This window comes from Elaeis guineensis, chromosome 3 (genome assembly GCF_000442705.2).
Source record: "Elaeis guineensis isolate ETL-2024a chromosome 3, EG11, whole genome shotgun sequence".
Taxonomy (NCBI): Eukaryota; Viridiplantae; Streptophyta; class Magnoliopsida; order Arecales; family Arecaceae; genus Elaeis; species Elaeis guineensis.
In genome coordinates this window covers 21,629,473-21,652,305 of record NC_025995.2, presented here as the reverse complement: position 1 = coordinate 21,652,305, position 22,833 = coordinate 21,629,473, and the positions used below count along the sequence as shown (strand labels likewise).

The 22,833-nt window shown below is 37.2% G+C and overlaps 1 protein-coding gene across 1 annotated transcript; it reads left to right on the top strand.

The window, feature by feature from the left end:
- Positions 1 to 882: 882 nt before the first annotated feature.
- LOC105042243 (BEL1-like homeodomain protein 7) lies at positions 883 to 21,871 on the top strand. The gene is given in 8 exon segments (XM_010919370.4): positions 883 to 1,319; positions 2,052 to 2,142; positions 2,748 to 2,850; positions 2,929 to 3,108; positions 3,111 to 3,718; positions 18,919 to 19,295; positions 19,385 to 19,445; positions 20,850 to 21,871. Coding segments are annotated over 8 exon segments (2,061 nt in total). The 5' UTR covers positions 883 to 1,317; the 3' UTR covers positions 21,489 to 21,871.
- The last annotated feature ends 962 nt before the right edge of the window (positions 21,872 to 22,833 follow it).

The following is a 22,833-nucleotide window of genomic DNA, read 5'->3' as shown; positions in this document are numbered from 1 at the left end:
TCCAATGAGGATTTGCCAGAATTGCACTCATCCAGACCTAAAAAAATAATAAAGCCATGCACAAACAGTTGGAAAGGGTCATTCAAGGATCCAAGCAGACTATGCACACAGCACCAAGCACACACTTGATGCAAAGCAATTAAAAAAAGAATGCAAGGGGAGTGATTTTTAATCAAGACATGTCATAACCCACATCACCAAAGGATCAGACAAGGGGTGCTTGGTTACATGGTTTGGAACCTACATACGGGTTCGGGTTGTATCCTTTATGTAAAAAAAATGAAAGATCTGTTTTCAGAATCTCAACCGTTGGATTGCATTTTGTACAGCGTTCGAAGTATAATGTGCCTTCATGATCTATACCAGTTGTGTTTCGAAAGTGTTGCAAAATGCGATCCAACGGTTGAGATCGCGAGAGTAGATTTTCCATTCCTTCGTGCAAAAGATACAATCCAAACCCACCCACATGCCTATCAATCCACGTAATAATGCCCTTATTCTAAAGCAAGTTCCCCACAATTTAATAAGGGATGGTTAGGGAAAGGAAGGCCTTTTAATAAGAGATAATTAGAGTCAGGACTCCCTTATTTTATGTGGTCTGGATTGTGAGATGTCAGCATCTTCCTCATGCTTAGGAACGCAGTATGGTGAGAGGGAGGGAGGGGTAAGGAACCAAGGGAGGACCAAATGGTTTTAAGAGAAGATTTAGGTCTACCAACTGGTGGTTGGAAGATTGAACACCTTAACAATTCCAGCACCAACTCCCAAGATTGAAGGAGATAGGACGGTCCTTCAGACTTGGCTAAGAAGAGAGGTAAAAGAAGAGATAGAAAAGAGAGAAACAGAAGCCATTCTCATGCCTTTTTGAAGGTGAGGAGGGAGTACTATTCTCACGTGCAAGTTTAGAATGTTGGGTCCGATGATGATAATCTAATGAGATTGTGTGTGTGTGTGCGAGTGAGAGAGAGAGAGGGAGGGGAAGAAATTTTAAAAAAGAATCATTACTGCACTTATTATATTAGTCTGGGTGGTGGTATTGGAGATGAGTAATATTATATAGGAGGAGGAGCAAAGGAAGGAAAAGAAATCGCAAGGGGGCTGGGTGGTGATTTGAATCCTTGGGATCGGTTTGTCTCCGTATTGGGAGAACTTCCCACCGCGGATCGGCTGCGAATTCGTGCTTTCCTGCTCCCCATAAGGTGCACAGCAGCCCTCCTCCAGCGGCTTCACTCTAAACAAAGTCTCCACCCCTCCTCCCTTTCTGTCTCTCACAGTCTCTCTCAGTTATTAATGTTATTCGTACCCACCTAGAGGCGCATGTATAATTCTATATCTACACTTTTTCTTTGTACAAATCACCATCTCATTTATTTCCTCTTCTTCTGCTGCTCCTTTTTGTCTCTTGCTCTTAATATACAATTTATTTAGTCTAATTATTCTTTTGTATCTGGTGGGTGCAACAAACTTTCTCCCTGAAAATTTGGTTTTTTCTTTGCAAGGAATAATTGACTGGAGATTGGTTCTGTTGTTTTTTTTTTCCTTCTTGGGTGCTCTCCACTTTCTTGGGTTTAATGAGCTCTTCTAGAGATGTGGTTGGTGTTCTGTTTTCCTATTTTGCTTAATTTTGGTCTTTGGCTGCCCTGCTTTTGAGTTGGGGAAAGCGTTTCTTTCTCTCTTTGTTTCTTTTGTTCTTTTGGGGTATGGGGTTTGGAATTTTTGGGACTCTTGGGTGTGTTGAGCAGGTAAAGGAATGGAGCTTTTGAGATGGGTTTTGGGTTTATAGGTGAAAGCCCCTTGCTTGAGAGATGCTAAAACGGTGGGGAGATAAAGTAGAATTATTTGGGCTCTTTTGGTGCTGGTTCTTCTGTTATTTATTTCTGCTTTTCTGTTGGTTGGCATAAATTATGGTGTGCTTTGAGCTGAAATTGTGGGAATTGAGATTCTGATATCTTTCAGTAGAAGTATGTTGCTTGCCTTACTTTTGGATATTGTTCAAGCATATAGCCTTAAAAGGAAAGAAACTCGGTTTATTTGTTTGATTGTTTATCCAGGTTGGTCGTGAGCGTGGTTCTTTCATGGCTGAACAGGTGGAACAACTATGAACAGTTTGCTGCTGATTACTATTCCGATCATTGTATCAAGGTAAAGGCCGGAGGCTATGGTGTTCAATCATTCTATTATTTGTTTGTGTATCACCTTATTGATCCTCATACGTCCTTAATTTGTTTCTGTAGTTTCTTTGTGTATCCCTTTTTTTTTTTTTTTTTCCTGATTATTTTAATTTAGTGGTTCGGAAATCATCCTCGCCAGAGCAGTTACTAAGCTTAAAAGTATGAGGAATGGCTGCCGGATGCCAGTTTATGATCCAATTTCACCCCCTTTTCTTCTTTTCATGTTGTTCTCAAGACATTCTTGGTTACAAACGAAAATCAAATCAATAAACCATTTTATATGTATAATAAATGCCCACTACTTTCTCTTTCAAAATCTATGCTAATTTTTCCCCTATGTTTAATGATTTATTAGTTAGTCTTTGTATGTGCCCTTGTTCTGGTACCTGCTGACCTCCTGTTTTCCTGTGAACAATTTCTTGCTTTGAACTCATTTCTTCACAGAGGACTCGAGCTTTCTGTATTCTGAAAAGTAATACAGTTGGGAGCCTTCCTGACTCCTCATGACAGGCAGCTAGCCTACTACTGTACCCAATATTGTAATGATTTATTCTTCATCTCCTGCTATTTCTGAAGATCTCGAACTGCTTGAAATCGAGGGAGAGAGAAATGGCTACTTTCTACACCAGCTCTACCAATCAAAGAGATGCCATGCCAAACCTGTGTCTAAGGGATCCAGGTCATACTCCATATCCTGAGCCATCAATTACTGGCAACATGCTATATCTTAACTATCCATCTTCTAGTCCATATTCAGATGCTTTGACAGGCGATGCTCAATCACAGCAGAACTCTGTCGAGCTCCCTGTTCCCACTGCTATGATTTCACAAGGCTCATCTGTGGAAGGTGCTCACATGGTGTCTTCTCATCTTGGCAAAAATGCTTATAATGCTTGGAGGGATGGGAGAATTGAGATGTCATTCATGCAAACAATTGGTGGGCCATAAGTGGTTCAGGAAATCTTGTTCGCAATTCTGTTAGTAATGAATGCCAGATGGGTCTGCAGACACAGTTGGGCACCTTAAATGGACAGAACTTGTCTTTGCAGCAGTCAAATGTTTCCACCATGCAAAACCAAGGACTGTCACTGAGCCTTAGCACAGAAATTCTGGTTCCTTCATTTCAATACAGGCCTACTAGCTCAGACATATCTCTCTTTGGGCCACACCAGTCAAATTTAGGTAATGGTGGCTCATGTAGAGATGATGACTCTGGAAACAAAAATATGCATGCTAACCTCTCTCCTTATGGAGTTTCTAGTCATACAAGTTCCGTTCCAAATTCTAAGTATCTCAAGGCAGCACAAGAGTTACTTGTTGAAGTTGTTAATGTCCGGAAGGCTTTGAAGCACAAGGCAGATAACGGCCAAAGTGTCCATTCTTCTGCTGGTACCACTGGTTGTAAGGATACTGATGGGGCATCAAAGAGTGAAGGGATGCCTTCGAACCCTCAAGAGTCCACTGCCAACTCTTCTAGTGAGCTCTCACCCTCTGAAAGACAGGACCTTCAGAACAAGGTCACGAAACTGTTGGCTATGTTGGATGAGGTGCGCATACATTCATTTTTCCAATACAAAGTTCCTTTAGTTGAAATTTCCTTGATATGTAGGAAACAAAAAAACTGTAGGCTTTACCAGCAGCAACGCCACTAAAATTTTGCTAGTTATTTCTCCCAATGATTAGTATTTGAGTTTTTTTTTGATATATGTTTTAAATTAACAGAATAGTTGTAATTTCTCATTCTGTTGTGTAATCTAAGTTTTATTTGGATATAGTTGCATGTTTCCAAGTAAAACTGGAATTTAGCATGAATATATATGTCCATCTGTTTAGCACTTGTTTCTTTTTTTGTATTAGACTGTTCAGCAATTGCCATGATGAGTAACTTGCATTAACTTTCTGGAAGTATCTTCATCATTCAAGTCTTTATTGGCGGTATATTTGCTGCTTTATGCGCAGTTTCATATATATGTATATGTGTTTGCTCAAGAGAGATGTCTACGTTCATAAGTAGATAAATTGGCAATCTTATTGCCTGATCACTAAAAGTCGCCATACATACTCCATTGGAATCAACCACTCTATTTTTTTTTTAATATATGTTTAACGAGTGTAGAGGCACAAATGAAAACTTTTGAGAGATTTTTTTTCATGGTTTTTGTTGACTCTTATATTGATTTCTCTGAAGGAAAGAGGAAATTTATTTGATAGACCCAATACATCTGTTCCGTAGCCACATCAGGTGAGGCCACCTACTAACCCCTGAGCTGATCGCCTTATGTGATCAATCAAAATTCTCACACTTGATGAGACAGTTCTTGCTTTAGATATATCGATGCAACTTTAACAATTTACCACTTTAAGAAGCTCACCTATTGATTTTCCATAGTTTTGTCATGTACTGCCACTGCCTTGTTGGCACGTAGGTCGGGAGTTTTGCAAAATTGGTATTTCTGCTTTCCACCCTAAAACTTTTTGGATTCCTCCATTTTATTATTGCCTAAATGGATCTGTGGCCTCCATTAGAATTGAAACTCAAAATTGGCCTTGCTTTATTACTTTTCTTATGAATACAAGAATGGATGAACCTAATCTCTTTAAAATCAGAACGTATGTATTGGATAACACAAGCTTCAATGATAATATTGTGTTTTTTTTGGTTGAAAATCCTTATGTTCTTCTCTTTCCAACATGCTAAATAATGACCGTAGGTATTAGACAAAATATGATGAACCAGCACGGTATTATGTTTTCATTATAAAAAAGTGTTATTGAGGAAATTTGAGACTGTGCTTTAAGATATTAGAATTATGTAACATCTTCATGGCATCATTACAATTCATAAGTGAATTTCCATATAACTGTACTTGCATATTGTACAAACTGAGTGTTCCACTGATATATGGTGAAACAAGGTAGAAGAAAGTGAGAAATGAATATATTAGAGTACCTTAGAGTGTTGATTAATTAAGTACAAAGTGATGGAGCATTGATTGAGATGGTATGGAGTACGGACATCTGAAATTGAGGTATGAGATGGATCCAGTATCGTCGTACTATAATTTGTGTTGAAGGACGTAAAAAAATGAGAAGACCTAAGGTGACATTGATGGTGGTTTCACGAAAGAATATGGAAAAGCTTGACGTAAGGGCCTAGGTAGGAATATTTGTTGAGTGAGGATGAACAAATCTAATGTCAAATGGTTAGGACAAGGATTGATGATTATGGTTATGGTTTCTTGACTTGTTGGAAACATTACAGAGCTAATCTGCACCTTCATGTGATAAATGTAGTTTTTTGTTTATCACCATATAGTTTTTTTGCGTATCACCATGTCCTGCTCTGGACTTGAATATTGCATATCATATGTTAGCGATCATTCTTGTGATTTCTAGATCCATCTAACAAGTAAAGGATGGTGTCCAACATTTTGAAAACCTTCGATGAAGCAGTTTGCACGGTTTCTGGAAAATGCATCAGGTATTGGAAGCTAGTAAATGTGGAGTGCTTCTTTAGTGGTCTGTTGAAGTGGACTTCAAGAAAATGGTATAATAAGAATTAGATATCTCATAGAAATTTTAATTAAAAGTGATTACACATACCATATCAGAAAATGTAAATGTTTTAGGTTACTAGCATGTTGAATCGCACCCTAATTTGTTCCATGGTCTCAGTCCCCATGCATGGTAATCATTAAATCTATTTAAATCCTATACTGTGATTTGACAAGTTGATGGTCCATGGTGATGTGGGTTCAAATTTAAAACATAAACGGAAGCATGAAATCTGATCTCAACTAGCTTTAACCAACTTCATGAATCATTTTTCTTTGATAAACCCTATCAACTTGCTGCTTGCTAGCATTTCAAAACTATAAAGAGGTGTGGACCTCGTCACATCGCCTTGCAAAGTTGATGACTAAAGACAACTGTGATAGACATTTTTGTTTCCTCCTTGAATTATGCCAAAACTCTTTTTTCACCAACTAAACTTTTACCTACAATTTACTTAAAATTGACCAAAATCCAGATATCCAGTTTGGAAATGTGCTTTGAGGTTATAATACAATGGCAAACTCATTTTAACTTTAGGTATCAGTTATTGCATAAACCTTATAAGTTTGATACTTTAGTTGGTTTTTGCATCAAAGTTTTTTGCCAGGGCAGCTATAGATTTGAATTTTTAACAGTACAGAAGGGTTTGGTAACTTCCTAAGGTTTGCATTTTTCCCTATATATTTTGGAAGTAAACCACATAATAGATTAAGGTTCATACTTTGGATAAAGTCAGTAGAATGATGTTTATGAATTTATGGGTTTACAAGTTGATCTATATATTTTTTTTAAAAAAAATTAGTTCATAAAAAATAGAATAGTGAAATTAAGCTTATGCTAGTTATACTGCTAAGTATTAATTTAAAAATTACTATTTCCATTGTTTAGGAAGATTTTAGGCTGCACATGGGCAGCCAGGAGACTAGGTAGGTGTGAGGTGGGTTGCAAAAGTCAAGGCAACTTAATAAACATAGTGATGAAAATAGCTATATCCAAAAAAAATCGAAACATATCCAACAAGATTTAGTAAGTTAATGAAAGCTATCAACTTGAGAAGAATCATACTCATAAATCAGTTTCATGCTCCATGCTCAAATTGGTTGCAAAATATTGTGGTAGGCACTAGGTGGCTGTCCGGTGCCTTGTTGTGGTAGGTGCATAGATGGCCACAGTGGCAATCATTTAGAACAATATATTTATTGCTTATATTCCATGCAAAGTTAATGAACATTGCTTTATCTTAGAATTTCCCAGTGTCTTGTTTTTGCCTCTTAATTAACCGATAGCTTATTAGAGATAACAACATCATTGAAAAATTATAGACAAGCTATTAAAAAAAAAAAACTAAATCCATGAAATGAAGGTAAGTGAAATTTTTATTTCATTTTTGTTATTAAAAGTGCATGATTAAATTAATTTTTGTCTTTTTTTCTGAAATCATTTAAGTGATGTCATAGTCTGTGGATTTAACATCAAGTCAAAATATCAATTTTCCTCTTAGAGATTTTGTATTTCTTGGTTGATTTGAAAAATATTCAGGAATTTTCTTATCAAAAAATAGTATACAATTGATATCTTGATTTCTACTAGATTCATAAATCTATTTTAAATTTTGAAAGCAATTTTCAGATAAGAGTATTAGAATAGGGGAAATATATTTAACTTATTAGGAGATGGCGGTCTATATGTAACTAGTGTTGGGAACTCTGCAATATGCCACCCTAGAGAAGACAGGGATGGCTGTGACCTGTGAGTATAATTAAAAGATTTTTTATCATTTATAACTTTCTAAAATAGATTCCAATCTTTGGCTGGTTCACTTGTTTCAGTCCCTTAGGGCAAGAGATGAGCAATGATAATGCGTTTCCTAAAGATAAGAGTTTCTTTTCATGAGCAGAGAGTGGAAATGTGCAGTCAGTCATCCAATCCAAGGAATTTGTAGGGACATATACCCATATGTTTATACCTATATAAATCATGGGTGGATGCATTTGTGATAAAAATTTGTGGATCCATACCAGTCTTCTTTCAAAAAATAAATTATTTTATTGCTATGCTTTATGATGAGTAGAAAGAGATCAAATCTACGAACAAGGATTTAATTATAAATTCAGTTTGATTATTACAAAAGGAGATGGATTCTTCCTATGAGGGGAGTAAACCTGGGCATTGTTACATTGGCATCCAAGCTTGTATCTCACCCACCCTCAACTAAAAGTCAAAGTTTTTTTGAGAATAAAGTAAAATATCAAAATTGTTATATATCAGAAAAAGAAAACAGATGTTTTGACGCTTGTATAAGCTGCTTTAATTTTATTTATTGGCCAAATGAATATGCTCAGAATTCTTTTCCGTTGATACCTTTTAAATTACTTTTCTAATAATGAGAGAAGCAATGAAAATACAATTTCTTTATAAAGACAAAACATGTGCCTTTACTAGATTTTTATATATTATGGTTAATTTTCATTCATTGTTTTACCTATAATTGTTACCATTAAGCCGCATATTAGAGGCTTGCGATAAGGCTTAGTAACAAAGAGATACCATTCTTAATTAAAAGGACATGAAAGATAGGTTGAAAGAAAAAGAAAAAGAAAATTTGTAACTTTGGCATATTGACTGTGAGATTTTTTTAGTTGTATTTTTCTCCTTTTGCTTAAAACTACGTGACATGGAATGGTATGCTATTTTATGGCTTAAATGCCTTAGGTGCTATATGTTTTCTCAATACCCAACTGCCTCCACTAATTATATGAAACAATCTTTGTGTTCAATTACCACAGGTATCAATTGTTTTACCATCATCCAAATCCATGTATTATAAATTTTTTAAAAAAAGAAAATCAAATTCATATGCACTTTTATGAACACAAACAGTATGTTTTACTTACAAGGAGAAAATTTCAAATATAGGTAATTAGATTTCAATTGTTTTAAATAATGCTTCTTGGGTTATCTGTAATTCTAACATTTTTTTGAAAATGACACTTCCTTACTGTTACTTCACAGTAGTTGGTCCACGTCATTCACTTCTTGTCATAGTAGGAGTGGAGTCATCCGCTATCCATCAACCGGCTTCTTGGTATGATGGGATTAAGCAAAGAACTTTTATTTGGGAAGTGACGTTCAAATTTTACGGTTTAGAACTTAAGGTGGATTTAGACAAATCTAGGTTTGTATAGCCAAAATTACTGTATATTATGCCCTATGCATCTATCTAATCTAGGTTTTGCTTTCAATTCTGTTAATGTATGAGGATCATTTTTGTTAAGACATCAAATGAAGTGTGTGAGATCTACAAAATTCTGAATTATCATAGAATCTTAGTTTCAAAGTTATGATGATTGATCATGATCATTAAAAAATAGTATTACCCATATGTCAACTCAGCCACTTTTACTTTTGGCTATAGACCACTTCTGAAGGGTAAGATGAGATTGTCAATAATGTATTGTGAATCAGATTTTTAAAACTTATGCTGGTGATGTGATGGTTGATATGACTGGAGTATTGGTAATGCTACATAAAAAGTGTGGAGTCATCAAGATGCCTTTCTAGGTTTTTTGCTCGAGTTCCAGGCCCTTGACTTTCAAAAGTGTATTAGGCAGCTGCAAGATGGACAAATTGCATATGCTTGAGCTTTATTTGAAGAGATGTGACCTGTGAGATGGATGAATAGGATCGTGGGAAGCAATGTTATCTAGATCCTTGGCATTATTGCCAAGTGGATGTGTCCTCAAGTGTTTGGCACATGGACTCCAGAAATATAAGCACAAGGATATGGCACATAATGGACATGATATATGTATGCATTCAGATGTGTACGTACATACATAGACATATTTATAATGTGCACGATAATGTATGTCATATTAGACCTGTCATTGGGTCGGGTTGAGTCAGAACCTGGATATCCATATCCAGACCCGATCTTAGTTACTGGTATCGGATCTGGACCCGAATACCCAACGGGTCTAGCCTTGAAGTATCAGATCCGGACCCTAAAGGGTCTCGGGTATCCGGACCTGGTTCCGAGATCCGAAACTCATTTAAAGTCTCAAAAAAAAAATCTAAGAATTATACAATAACCTAGAAAAACACCTAAAAATTATACAATCATATGATCATACAAATAAAAATATAAAAGTTATTCAAATTCAACAAGTAAAACTCCAATTAAAGCATCCAAAAACATAACAACATACAATTATAATAACAACATACAATTATAATATATATATATATATATATATATATATATATATATTATTCAGATCCTGGATCTATCAGGTCTGGGTATTAAATATCCAGACCCTATCCGTTTACATGATGGTTTATCGAATCCGGATCCGGGTCCGGGTAAACGGGTCCACTACTAATACCAGACCCAGATCCGTCGGATAAATACCCGCGGGTCTCGGGTCTGGACCCGATCCATTGACAGCTTTATGTCATATGTGTATTTATGCATGTATGCTAGGTTTAAAATGCTATGGAATCAGGCCATCCAATTTTTTCATAAAATGGGATACCCCACACATCGACGCTTAGGATGGTGGATGTTTCATCATGTCCAAGGTTTTAAATCTCATGGGATGGGGGCATCCCGCATCTTGCCCCATCTCAATGGCTATCCCGATCGGACATCCCGATACACGCTTGGGATGTCTTTATATATATATTATTTTTTTTGAATTTATCTTGAAATTTTACTGAGTACTTATTATTTAAATATTTTGAACTTTTAAGATAAGACACAAATGAATATGATTTGTCTGATTTAAAGGAATATATAGGATAGGAATTCTGGCCTAAGCAGTATTTGATCATGCGTGAATAGATGAGTGTCAAATGAAGTCATGGGCATCGATCAGAGCAATTGTGTGGGGCCTATGAGTATGATGCTCAGGCCAAAAGAAATCACAGACTTGGAATATTTTGAGAGCTATATCTTGTAGATGTGATCGAACGGACGAGATCGAATGGATCGCATCGTGCAACCCATGAGAGAAATCCGTATCATGATTGCATGCACCAGGTGCAACTGGATCGAGTCAAATCCCATAATGGATGGCATGCACCAGGTGCAATTGGACCGCATCAAATCCCACAGTGGATAACACGCCATGCGACCCCTTGTATTTCACCAATTCCCAATTGCATGCTATCGATCGTGCATATGCTTCAGGATTTAGCTTGGTTCACTTAGACTTGGTGCGTGCACTAGGTGCAATTGGACCGCATCAATTCCCATGGTGGATAACACGCCACGCTACCCCTTGTATTTCACCAATTCCTGGTTGCGCACTATCCACTATCCAAGATTTGTCCTGGTTCACTTGGACCTGGTGCGTGAAATAATTTCTTGTCCGAAGGTCCTGAACCCTTTTTCCTTCCCCTGCAGTCTCTCTCCTCCCTCCTGAGTCCCGATTGGCTCTTGCACTCTGCATCGGAAAATCCGATGGCCTCCCTCCTCTCTCTTCCATTCTCCTTCTCAAGCTATCCTCCCACCGACGTACTTTGCTCGAAAAATTGGAATCGAAGAGCAGACGCCATGCTCCCTCCAGCGACGATGCTGATGCCGATGCACGAAAAAGGTCAGTACTCCCCTTTCCTTCATTCTCCCCTCCTCGGGCGACGAATGAGCTATTCGAACTTCGAATCATCATTGGCATTTGAAAAGAATAAGTTAGGACATGGCCGAGAGGGCCGTATCGGCCCCCGATCCAAATGGGATGAAGATGAGATGGTCAGGATGAAGGCCAGAATTGCGTTTCGGGGTCCTGCACCCATCCCTAGTGCCGTAATGCCAACATCAGCAAGAGACTTCAAAGTGGCAAATCTAGCCATACATGTTTTATTGTGTGGTGATCAAATGTCAAAACATTAACACCCCATACAGCTTAAAAATGAAGTGTCTAGGTAGAGGTAGAGCAAGGATTAATCTCAAGGGGGTCCACATGCGTTGTATTACATATTTAAAAACAATCAGAACATGATGATCATGGTTTTAAATCCCATGGGATGGGGCTGTCCTAATTTTCTTATGAAATGGGACGCGTCGCTACCTCAGTTTTCTTATGGAATGGGACGCGCCGCTATCCCGCCCTTTCCCGACACTTGGGATGGGAGATGTGCTGATCGGGATGTTAGTGTGATGGCCCTGTCCCAATATATAGAATGGTATCCCATCCTGGTGTCCCGTGAGACGACGCACTGGGACCTGAAACTTTGATGATAGTCCTATCAATGCCATACAGTTTCAACATAAAATTGGCACCAGTATGAGTATCAGGATGCTGAAAACCATCCATCTCGGTGCGTACTAACCATAGCAATGTGTATTTAGTTTGATCCTTAGTTGCCAAAATCTGTAGTTGGTAGGGCTGCAAATATGGGAGAAGTAGATACTTTAAGAAGCACTTCAAATAAGGAAGTACTTATGAGGTAAGAAGCTTCCAAAGTGGGTACATTACTTCAGGTAGACTTTTCATGATATTAAGGTTTAATCCTAATATCTTAGGAAATCTACCATGACATGATCTATTGTTCTCACTAAAGGACTCCTTAGTTTTGACTTCATTGTTTTAGCAGGCTATCTCAACCTACAGCAAAATAGAAAAAGAGAATGTCAGTTGGGTGCCAGAAGCAAGTTTCCTGTTATATGCTACATTAAATATTAGTTTACTTTTCATGTCACCTTCCACTAGAATGAATGTGCTGGTCTGCTGGTGATATTTAAGTTTCTTCTACAGGGATTTTTTGTTGTTTGTCTATAAGAATGCCATAATGTCAATCCTTTGATCAGCAATGGAAATTTTACTATTATTATATGTTAACTGTATTCTTTTCTGGAAACCAAGTAAAGATTTTTCAGATGGGGTTTAGCTCTGTTTATATTTTTATGGGTACGGAGTTATGTTTATCTGATGCCTATTATTTACTCTGCCCATTATTTACTCTGTATCTGTTCTCTCCTTAGCATAAATGAGCTTAGACATGCAAAGGTATACGTATCATGGTTGGTATGTGAAGGAAGCGATCAAATATCACAATACAATAAAAGAGGTAGCTAGAGAGGGCCTTAGAAGTCTGCAAGTACCTGACATAATCTTATTAGTATGCCAAGATCCAAATGGTAATCAATGTGGAAAGGCCCTACAAGAAATTCAACTGATATATAATGTCAAAGAGTTCACACTTGTAAAGGCTAGTCGAGGCACATATTTCACACATGAGTTTACCCTAATTAATCTTTCCAAGATAATTTTTGATAAATTTCAAAAATACTTGTTAAGGAGAAAGTTGAATTGTATAAAATTTCCAACATAAAATTTAGATTAGAGTACTACTACAGATCACTCCTCATATTGCTGCTTATTTCACGAGGTTGATGTGGCAGTTAGGTATTGGTGTGGTACAGGGGTAGGTCAGTGGTGTTAGTGGGGTCCCACCTACCACTCAGTCAATCACTGACTTCCAAATTAGACCGAAGGACTTAGTGATGATCTGGCACATGATCTCTAGCTTTTCCATAAATTTTAATATTTTTATTGACACATGATTACTTTTAATATCTTGAGCAATATACCTATATATCTACAATGACTTCTGTGCCCTTATGTTAAGTGGGGAAGTTAGTTTTATAATTATTTTAAAAATATTAGACTTTTTAAGGATTTTCATTTTTTATTCTGAACTTCGATTTGTTGTAATCAGATCCTCAAACTTTTATAATATTGCAATTTCTCTCCGAGTGCTATTTTCATCTGATGATCGTGACGGAATGTCACGTGCTATCATATGATACATAATGGAAGCTGATGTAAAATCCTAAACATCTTTCCTATTTCTTCTACTTCCAATTTCATTACTTTTTCTCCACGGCTATCTCTTCTAAAATTCCACTTCCTACACCACCATTGGCACCTCTATTTATACCATCATCATCTCTAAATCTGGCTCCATGGAGGCTACAACCACCATCAAGACTACTTCCATCACCATCCTTTTTATCAAGTGTTGAAAAATTTGAATTTTAAGGTCACAAAGATCTTGGTTGTCTCTTTTTTTTTTGTTATTTATATTTACTTAGAAAATTGTGTGATTGATAGGGTTTTTGGGTTTGTAATTATTCGAATTATTGGTTCGTTTGATCTATAGCTAATCTTATAAACTCACAATGCTAAACTTGGAGAACCTAAATTTTTAAAGAAGCCGAGAAGAAGATGAGAACAACCAATCCTAATCCTGCATGCTTTGTTCTCCCATCTTCTTCTTCTCAAGTGGGTTTTGCTATAAAGGAAAAATAATGAAATGGAAAGTAAAAAACCATAGCTAGAAAGAAGAAGTGGGGAAGAAGAATATTAAGATTCTACGTCAGCTAATTCTATACTACATCAACTTCTACTATGTCACGTGATAGGACATGACATTTTCATCACGGTCATCAAATGGAAATAGCACTCAAGGAGAAATTGCAACATTATAAAAGTTTGAGAACCTGATTGCAATGAATCGAAGTTCAGGATAAAAAGAGAACCCCCAAAAAGTCTAAGGTTTTTAAAGTAATTAAGTCTTAGTTTTATTATGCATCACTAATGATTTTTGATCCTTCAAAGAAGATTAAAAGTATATTCATTACACTTTCTTTGTGCATGCGTGCATCTGTGTGTGTATCTTTGCGCTTATTATGATAGAAATGCTTAGTATCCCCTTACACATTGAACATAGAAAATATAGGTTGGCATAAATTTTTTTAAATAAAGAAAAAATTCATGCCTTGCTCCCACATATTTGTTTTTTTCCTTGATCATGTGCATTGCTTGTGTTTATTTATAGTATTGAATGTTAAAGAAAATGAAACATGCATCAAGAAACCTAAATTAACAAATTTTTAAGTTATGAAAATTTACTGATAGAAAAGGGATAGGAAAAAGAAACCTAACTTGATATAAAAATAATTTTCCTTGGAGAAATCCTTAATCATGTCCACTACATGTATCTTCATTTCTAGTACTAAATCAAAAAAAAAAAAGGATCACATATAAAGATGTTTAAATTAGTATTCTAAATCGTGAAAAAAAAAAGAGACAAGAACAAAAAGTGGGAAGGAAATATAAAACCTAACTTAATAGTTTTGTAAAAAAAATTAAGTTTATGAGGAGAAATGGTTTTATAGGTACAACTTGGTTAACTTAACCAAAACACCAATATGACCCGCACTTTGTGAAATAATTTTAATTCTCTCTATCATGGTTTCCCATACTGCCCGATACTGGGCATACTGTACCAGTATGCTGTCTCATACCATACCAATACTCAATACACTATCTAGTACCATACTAAACCACGTACCAACACGATAATAAGATGGTACCAGTATAGGATCCCGTACCGAGACGGTGAATTTTGCTTTCTACCAAAAGAATTAGTTTTCTAGAAAAAGACTCAGTTTAAAGTTGAGGGCAGCGTTATTTTTTAACTTACATTCTATTTGTAACATCTTAAAGGGTACTCAACCAAAAGGTTTGAGTGGCTTCTCTTTTGATTGGAGTTGGTCTTTTTCTTTTTTTGGTGGTTGTTGTTCTTGTTGGACTATGCTAGATAATATGTGGTAGGAATGTAAGTCTTAATTGAAGGGAGAGGAACCACTACCATGTTACCATGTAGTGACTTCTTGTTGGAATGTAAATTTTCAAGGCTACCCTTTAAGGATATTGCTTGGTTTTGTTTTTTGCCCTTGCTGGATCACGATAAATAAAATTGTGAGAGGCGCATGATATTTGTGGGATGGATGAAAAAAGTGTGGGGCTATAGATAGTGTGAGGACAAGGGACAAACTAAAGCCAAATGAAGGGAATATGACTAAAAATTTTGGTTCATTTTTTAGTAGTGATCAATGAGAAGTTGGAGCCATGAGAACTACCTGGCTATTGTAGTATATTCTTTTGATAAATAAGCATTTTAAAGGTATTTGTCTAAGCTGCCTTGATGGGCAGGATTCCAGGCTTCCAGCCACTTTGCCTAGGGCCAAGTCAGTTATGTGGTCCTTTTGTGCAGCCTGTTCACATACCAAGCACCCAAGCAATTTGCTCCCCAAGCCACCGGGGCCTTGGTGATCTTGCTGTCTAAGCAAGTATTAGCTGAGCTGTCATTATGCGAAGCTAAAGCAGGCAGTTAACCCCCCCCTCATCTGTTGGTGCCCTAACACCATATATTTGGTATTGTTTATCATTTAGAGTTGCCATGGGTAGGGAATGTCAGTTTACTAATAAAAACATGCACCAAAAACAGGTCCTTAGGTACATGTAAGAGTATTTACCATTTAGACTTCTTAATCTATTTGTACCTTCCAAATTATTTTATTTCTTTTTTGAATTTTAACATTTTCTTTACATAATCTGCCTAGTGAGTAGTGACTAACTAAAACTTGCATTGATTGTTTCCTTGACCATCAAAAAATCATTACCACTTTTAGAACACTTATTTACGAAAAAAAAAAAAAAGCATTGCAAAAACCACACCAATAATGAAGAAAAACTCCTGAGCTACACTATGAATTTTTTTCCTTTTTTCATTTTCTTTTGACACATTAAAGAATGCAAATTAATTAGATATTAAGAATTAGTAGCTGGAAAGAGCATTGAAGGAAGCAAAAATGAAAAAGATTTGGCTTTACGTGACTATGTGAAGTTATTGAAGAGGGTGTCAAGACCAGAGACAAGGATTTGGAAAAAGAGTGGCTTTATAATTATCAGGCATCTGCATTTGATGGAAAGATCAAAAGAGAAAAACGATGAGCTGGGCCCACTTGTTGCCAACTTGGGGAGAGCATAAGTGCACCACCTGGTGATTTGGCTATTTATGTTCTGGACATAAACAAAGAATATGCTGAATAGATGGTCAGTGTTGACAATTTTAGCAGTAGTTCTGGTGAGGCAAGTGAGTCTATAGCATGTGAGAAGCATGCATCTAAAATTGGGCTTTAAACTTTACCTTTTGTATTGTAATGCTTCCCATAGTTAAGTTTTCCTTTTGATATTTACAAAGAAAACTATGAGCTTACATCATTTTTGAATGATAACCATAACCATAACTATCAGGCCATGTCCCAAATATTGAGGGTCACCTTAATAAATTCTTGTTCATCAAAATTCCTATGTACAGCTGTCTTATATGTTAAAAGAAGGGAAGCCCCAGCATTTATGAATATTGAACTTGGATTTGTTTCAAAGTTGTGTTTTGCACAAGAGCGAACTGACATCAACTCTGCACTGTTTTCATGTGGGACTTTTAGCAGCATCTGTGATGGTTATTTGTGAATGGTCTAATTAATGAGTATTAACATGGATTTTCTACATCAGAATTGTGATGGGGAAGTTCAAGGTTAAGGGTTTGAGAAATGAAACTATGTAAAGAGTATACATTAGACTGTAGCACTAGTGAGAAAGAACAAGTGATTATGAGCCATGATTTGCCGACATATTGGTATCGGAGCATACCAACCGTACCAACACCATGTTGGTGTTGAACCAGCATGCAGTTTGGGGAGCATACCGAGTGCTGGTACGTTGAACCTGTCTCCATGCCAGGTGTACTGACATGGTAAGGATGGTCCCAGGATAGGATCTGACTCTGTTATGAGCCTTCAATCAAGGTTCCAGATTGATGTGCTTTAAATACCTATAAACAAAAACTTTACCTTGAGTCTGTTGTGTAGAGAAATGAATGGACAGTCGACCAGACATTGCTAGTACGGTTAGTCATGATTTGTATGTTGATGATGTTATTGACTGATTCTTACCAATCAAATTGAGGGAAAAATTTGAAGTGCATTATCATGGATGGCTATGCCATATTTTCTACTGTTTGAAATGCTTGTGTTAGAAAAGCCTAAGGACAATATCGGAAATGAGTAATTAGAGGAAGCTTAAGAGGTTGCATCAGTAGAAGGCAAAGTGATAGAGCACTTACTGAAAAAATGTTCATGCATGAAATTTCTGAAGCAAGCATTCAAAAGGGGAGATTATTGAAATGTGCGGAAGCATCAGAAAGGAGGTAATATATATTACGAGAAAACATTTGATAAGGATAGCATTGTTATTTCATTAATCCTTGATATGGACCATGGGCAGAGAAAAGCTGTATCTTGTCTTGGTTTGTTTCTACTATCTATTGATCACTTTCGTCACCTCTTAAGTAGAGGGTCCATTTCAAGTATACATTGGATACTTCTGCTTATACCTTTATCTCATTTATTCTATCATCATAATCACCTTTTACATAGGGGATCTGTTTCAACTTTATATTGTATACTTCTGCTTCTGCCTCTATCTGATCTGTTCTATCATCAAAAGCTTCATTTTTTTTCTTTCTGATTGTGTTGAACATTATACACGCACATTGATGTTGAGATTTGAGGAGATGTCCCTAATCTCTGATGAAAGACTACTGTATGCCCCTTTATCTCATTGATGCTGATTGCCTTTCAAGTATGTAATGATTACTCCTGCATGTACCTTCATCTCAGCTACTGCATCATAAAAAGCTTCAAACTTCTTTCTGATCATCTTGATTCTTGAGTACTATAAGGATGCAGTCACTGATGTTGAGTTGCTGTTGCTAATCTCTGAGGGAGATTATCTTTGTTTTGTGACACCCTTGGATTATTTGCTACATTGTATAACCATCCATGCCGAGGAATCAGAAGCATACCTTCTTTCACTGAGAATTTCTTAATGGATCTGGGTTATGAGTTCTTTTAATAAAATTTCATTGCTGGTTCAAAGGAGAGGATGGCAATAACTGAACTTATCTCTGAAAACAAAGCAGAAGATTATGTACAATTTTTAAGGATAAGTATTTAACTTGAACCATGTTCACAATTTCATCTTGCATTGATTTTTGGGTCTAACTGAAGAAAGTGTTTACTATTTATGATTTATCAATGCAGAAAAGATGCATTGATCAATATTCAGTTAGATTCACATATGAAACTTCATAAACCTGAAAGATTTTTGGACAAAGGGCTCGAAACATCCTGAATTCTGCCAAGAAGACTACTGCCAACAATATGTTGTCAATTGGATCGATGAGGATTTGTGTGCTTTACTAATTTTATTGCATGATAAATGTTCTTGCTCTTTATCTGTGGATTAAGTTGCACTTCTTTTGTCTGTCATTGCAGGTCGATAGCAGATACAAACAATATTACCATCAAATGCAGATTGTAGTGTCATCATTTGACATAATTGCAGGTTTTGGAGCTGCTAAACCTTATACTGCACTTGCCCTTCAGACAATCTCTCAGCACTTCCGCTGCCTCAGAGATGCCATTGGTGGTCAGATTCGAGCTACACGGAAAAGCCTTGGAGAACAAGACAGTTCAATTAGCCAGGGAGGTGGAATTGCTCGCCTCCGTTACATAGACCAGCAGCTAAGGCAACAGAGGGCCATGCAGCAGTTTGGTATGATGCAACAACATTCTTGGAGGCCACAGCGGGGGTTACCCGAGTCATCTGTATCAATTCTCCGTGCTTGGCTGTTTGAGCACTTCCTTCATCCGTAAACTTCAACTACCTCCTCCTGTAACTTCGATGATGTTACTGTGTATATTTCTTATTATAACTGTTTTTTACCTAATCTTTTGCCAGTTACCCAAAGGATTCTGAGAAGCTGATGCTTGCAAGACAGACAGGCTTGACAAGGAGTCAGGTTTGCTTCTCACTATTTATATTATCGAGAACTTTAAAGGATTATCTTTGGGCTTGGTTAGGATGTTTGCCCCTGTTTAATGATCAAAGGCATGTCTGATTATGTAGGTTAATTAGAGAGCAAGTAAAAACTGTCATAATTCTACAGTTCTACTGTTAGTCCCTTATTCTGCCTATCTGCACCTCTACCTTCATCATATATTATGTTGATTGCCTTCCAACTTCCGCTTCATGATCCTTACACAACTATGTCTGTGATCACAGCTCCTCTATGCACCAATATATATGAGCTCTCTTTGCACTTAATACCATTGTTACCTAGACACTCGCATCCAACTGCAAAAAATTGAGTCGGATACATATCCCAACTGGATGTGTTAGACATTGGATGCTTATGAATTTTTTTGTGGCTTTTAGGGATTTGTAGAGAGCTGGACTCTAACAATAACGAGGGACTGTCCATCATGACATTAGAAGATAAGAAAATGTCTTTAATTTATAAGATACAAATATTATCATGGTATGCCATGCTGGTGTATATCAAGCAAACTGCACTATACACTGCTAAACGGTATGTGGTATAGGTGGTGCACACATATGCCAAATTGATCCGATAGCAAGCATGCCGCACTATAACTAGATGGCAACGTCAAGGTTTTAAATCCCATGGATGGAAGTATCCCGATTTCTCTATGGAATGGGATGCCGTGCTATCCTGTCCCGTCTTGTTCTGACAGCAAGCCCGATCATGCATTCGGTGAATATCCTCCATCTATTTCTCCTTCTTCATTCATTTCTTTCTTGTTTTTCTCTTTTTTTTCTTTCTTTTCTTCTTTCTTTTTTTTCTTTTCTTCTCCCTTTTTTTTTCATTTTTCTTCTTCTTTCCTCATTTTCTCCCTTTCTTCATATTTATTTTCTTTCCTTCTTTCCTCTTTTTTCTCCCTCCATATGGATTTTTGGAGTTTCGAACCCATCCTGGTCTTGTTTTCTCATAAGAAGGGGATAGGATGGCTAGGATGCCCCCATCCCATCGGAATATAAAACCTTGAGTAAGTATAGGGTCTGGTACACGATTGAGAACCTTGAATATGATATTGTTTGATCAAAATTGTATGCTATCCTATGTATCCATGTATCTTCATTTTCTCTAAGTGAGTCATACAATTGGATACGTGTCTAAACCCGATTCCCTATTGTGTGATCTTATGTTGGGTCCCACTATCTATATAATGCGCACTGTCAAACATACTTAAATCACTTTTTTACCCATCCTACACATGGCTCACCATAATATTATGTTGCAAGTACAATATTTAGAGCATGACCCTGTTCAATCCATGACAATCAGGTGCCATTTATTTTTATTATCTCCTCGTTGTTTATCATCTGCACTCCCTTTGTCTAGGTTTCAAACTGGTTCATTAATGCACGAGTTCGGCTTTGGAAACCGATGATTGAGGACATGTACAAAGAAGAGTTTGGTGGCACTGAGATTGACTCAAACTCTTCATCAGAGAATCCGCCCAAATGTAAGGATGAGATCCGATCTTCGGAGGACCGGGAGGACTTACAAAACTTCTCAGCAGAAAGAAGCCAGACAAACCAACTTAATGACTCAAAGTCCAAAGCCATCCACACCATGGATACAGGTGGGGCTTCTGCCAGCTTTCAACATGAAACAAATTCTAATAATGCTTATATGAATCTTAAACTGAATGAGCAAAGACCAACTAGCGATGATGGTAGCCTTCTGCAAGACACTCTTACCCACTCGGATGGGAGTGGGAGGTATATGGCATATCAGATGGCTGAGGTGGGTCGGTATGGGAACACTGGGTTCTCACTCACATTGGGCCTACAACACTGCGATGGAAGCGTTCCTATATCAAACAATCAGCACCGCTTTCTTACAGTGAGGGGGGAAGATATTTATGGTGCAGCTGCTCCAATTGGAGCTGATACGGCTGATTATGAGTTCATGAATATGGAGGATCGGCAGCACAGATTCGGCTCATCAAATCTACAGCATGATTTTGTTGCTTGAAGCACCCATTGTTGCAGTGGTGGCTGTTCACATTTATGACGTTGGAATAATATGCATGAAGCTGCCGTTCGATACCGCTTGCAATTGTTAAAGAAGAAAGAACCATGAAGCTGCCATTTGATACCACTTGCAATTGTTATAGAACAAAGAACTTTAGGTTGATATACGCTGTAATATAGGAGTGAGATAAAGCGAGTTGGTGGAATATACAGGGTAGCATGTTGTAAAGATAGAAGCATAATTTTGTGTAATGTGTAATCTGTTAAAGAAGAGAATATGTAACACTATTATTTGAGTATCATCCTTTTGTATGCTGTTGGAATGGCTTTAGCCCTAGTGTGATAATAAAATTTCAAGAACCCGTGATGGTTATAGGTCCCTCAGGTGAAACCAAGCATCTCACCTTTCTAATCCAATGTGGCATGCTATGGATGAAGGATCTTGATCTAATTCTTTCCCATGGTTTATGTGTTGATGGAATGTTTCATGTACTGCAAATAAGGGTTACATTTGTAGCTGTGTACTATGGCTTCACATGATAGTGATTTACTTCTCTATCACAAGTGTTGTGCCAAATCAAGATATATGCCAGAACTTGCAAGCACAAAAATTGATATGCAACCATGCATCAAAGTGTGGTTAGAACAAACCTAGCATGTATAGGATTGACCTTGTCTATAATACTAAAAGAATAAAAGAAATTAGAGCTTGTTGATAGCACCAGACAGACTAAATGAAAAGCCATGAGTGAACCTAGGCCTGCTTTACTTTTCCTAACAAGAGAATACTACGGTAGAGCGCGAGACCTGTATCAAATAAGATAGATGCTTCCGTCGAACAGAAACAACCATCTGATCAGTCCAATGCTGGGGACCTCCTACATTTGTTCTCCTCCCCTTCCAAGATGTTTGAATGATCTCTCCAATGTAGAGTAGAGGTGCGGCAGTTTGTATAGTCAGGATCAAGTTGCGTGCAAGACCTACATCCAAAGCGATAGAGCCAAATCCTTTCTGTCATCCTCTCCCAGCACCAAAAGAAAGGAGAGACATAACTTGATACCGGCTCCTCAAAATTTGGCAGTCTCAACTTCATTAACCACCATCTATTGTATCACTTTCTGGCCTACACCTGCTATCTCAAGTTCCAGATTGAACTAATTTATTGATATGAATCATTCATGGGTGAAAAGTGAGTTTTTTGAGGTCTTGGAAGATTGACGAGATGAACTGCTGGCTTTCGAGTACCAGATATCCATTTAAGACACTATGGATGTATTTATCCTATTGACACGTCCGAAGGAATCAATTTTGGATTTATTGGATGGCAATTCACAGGCAATGCACAT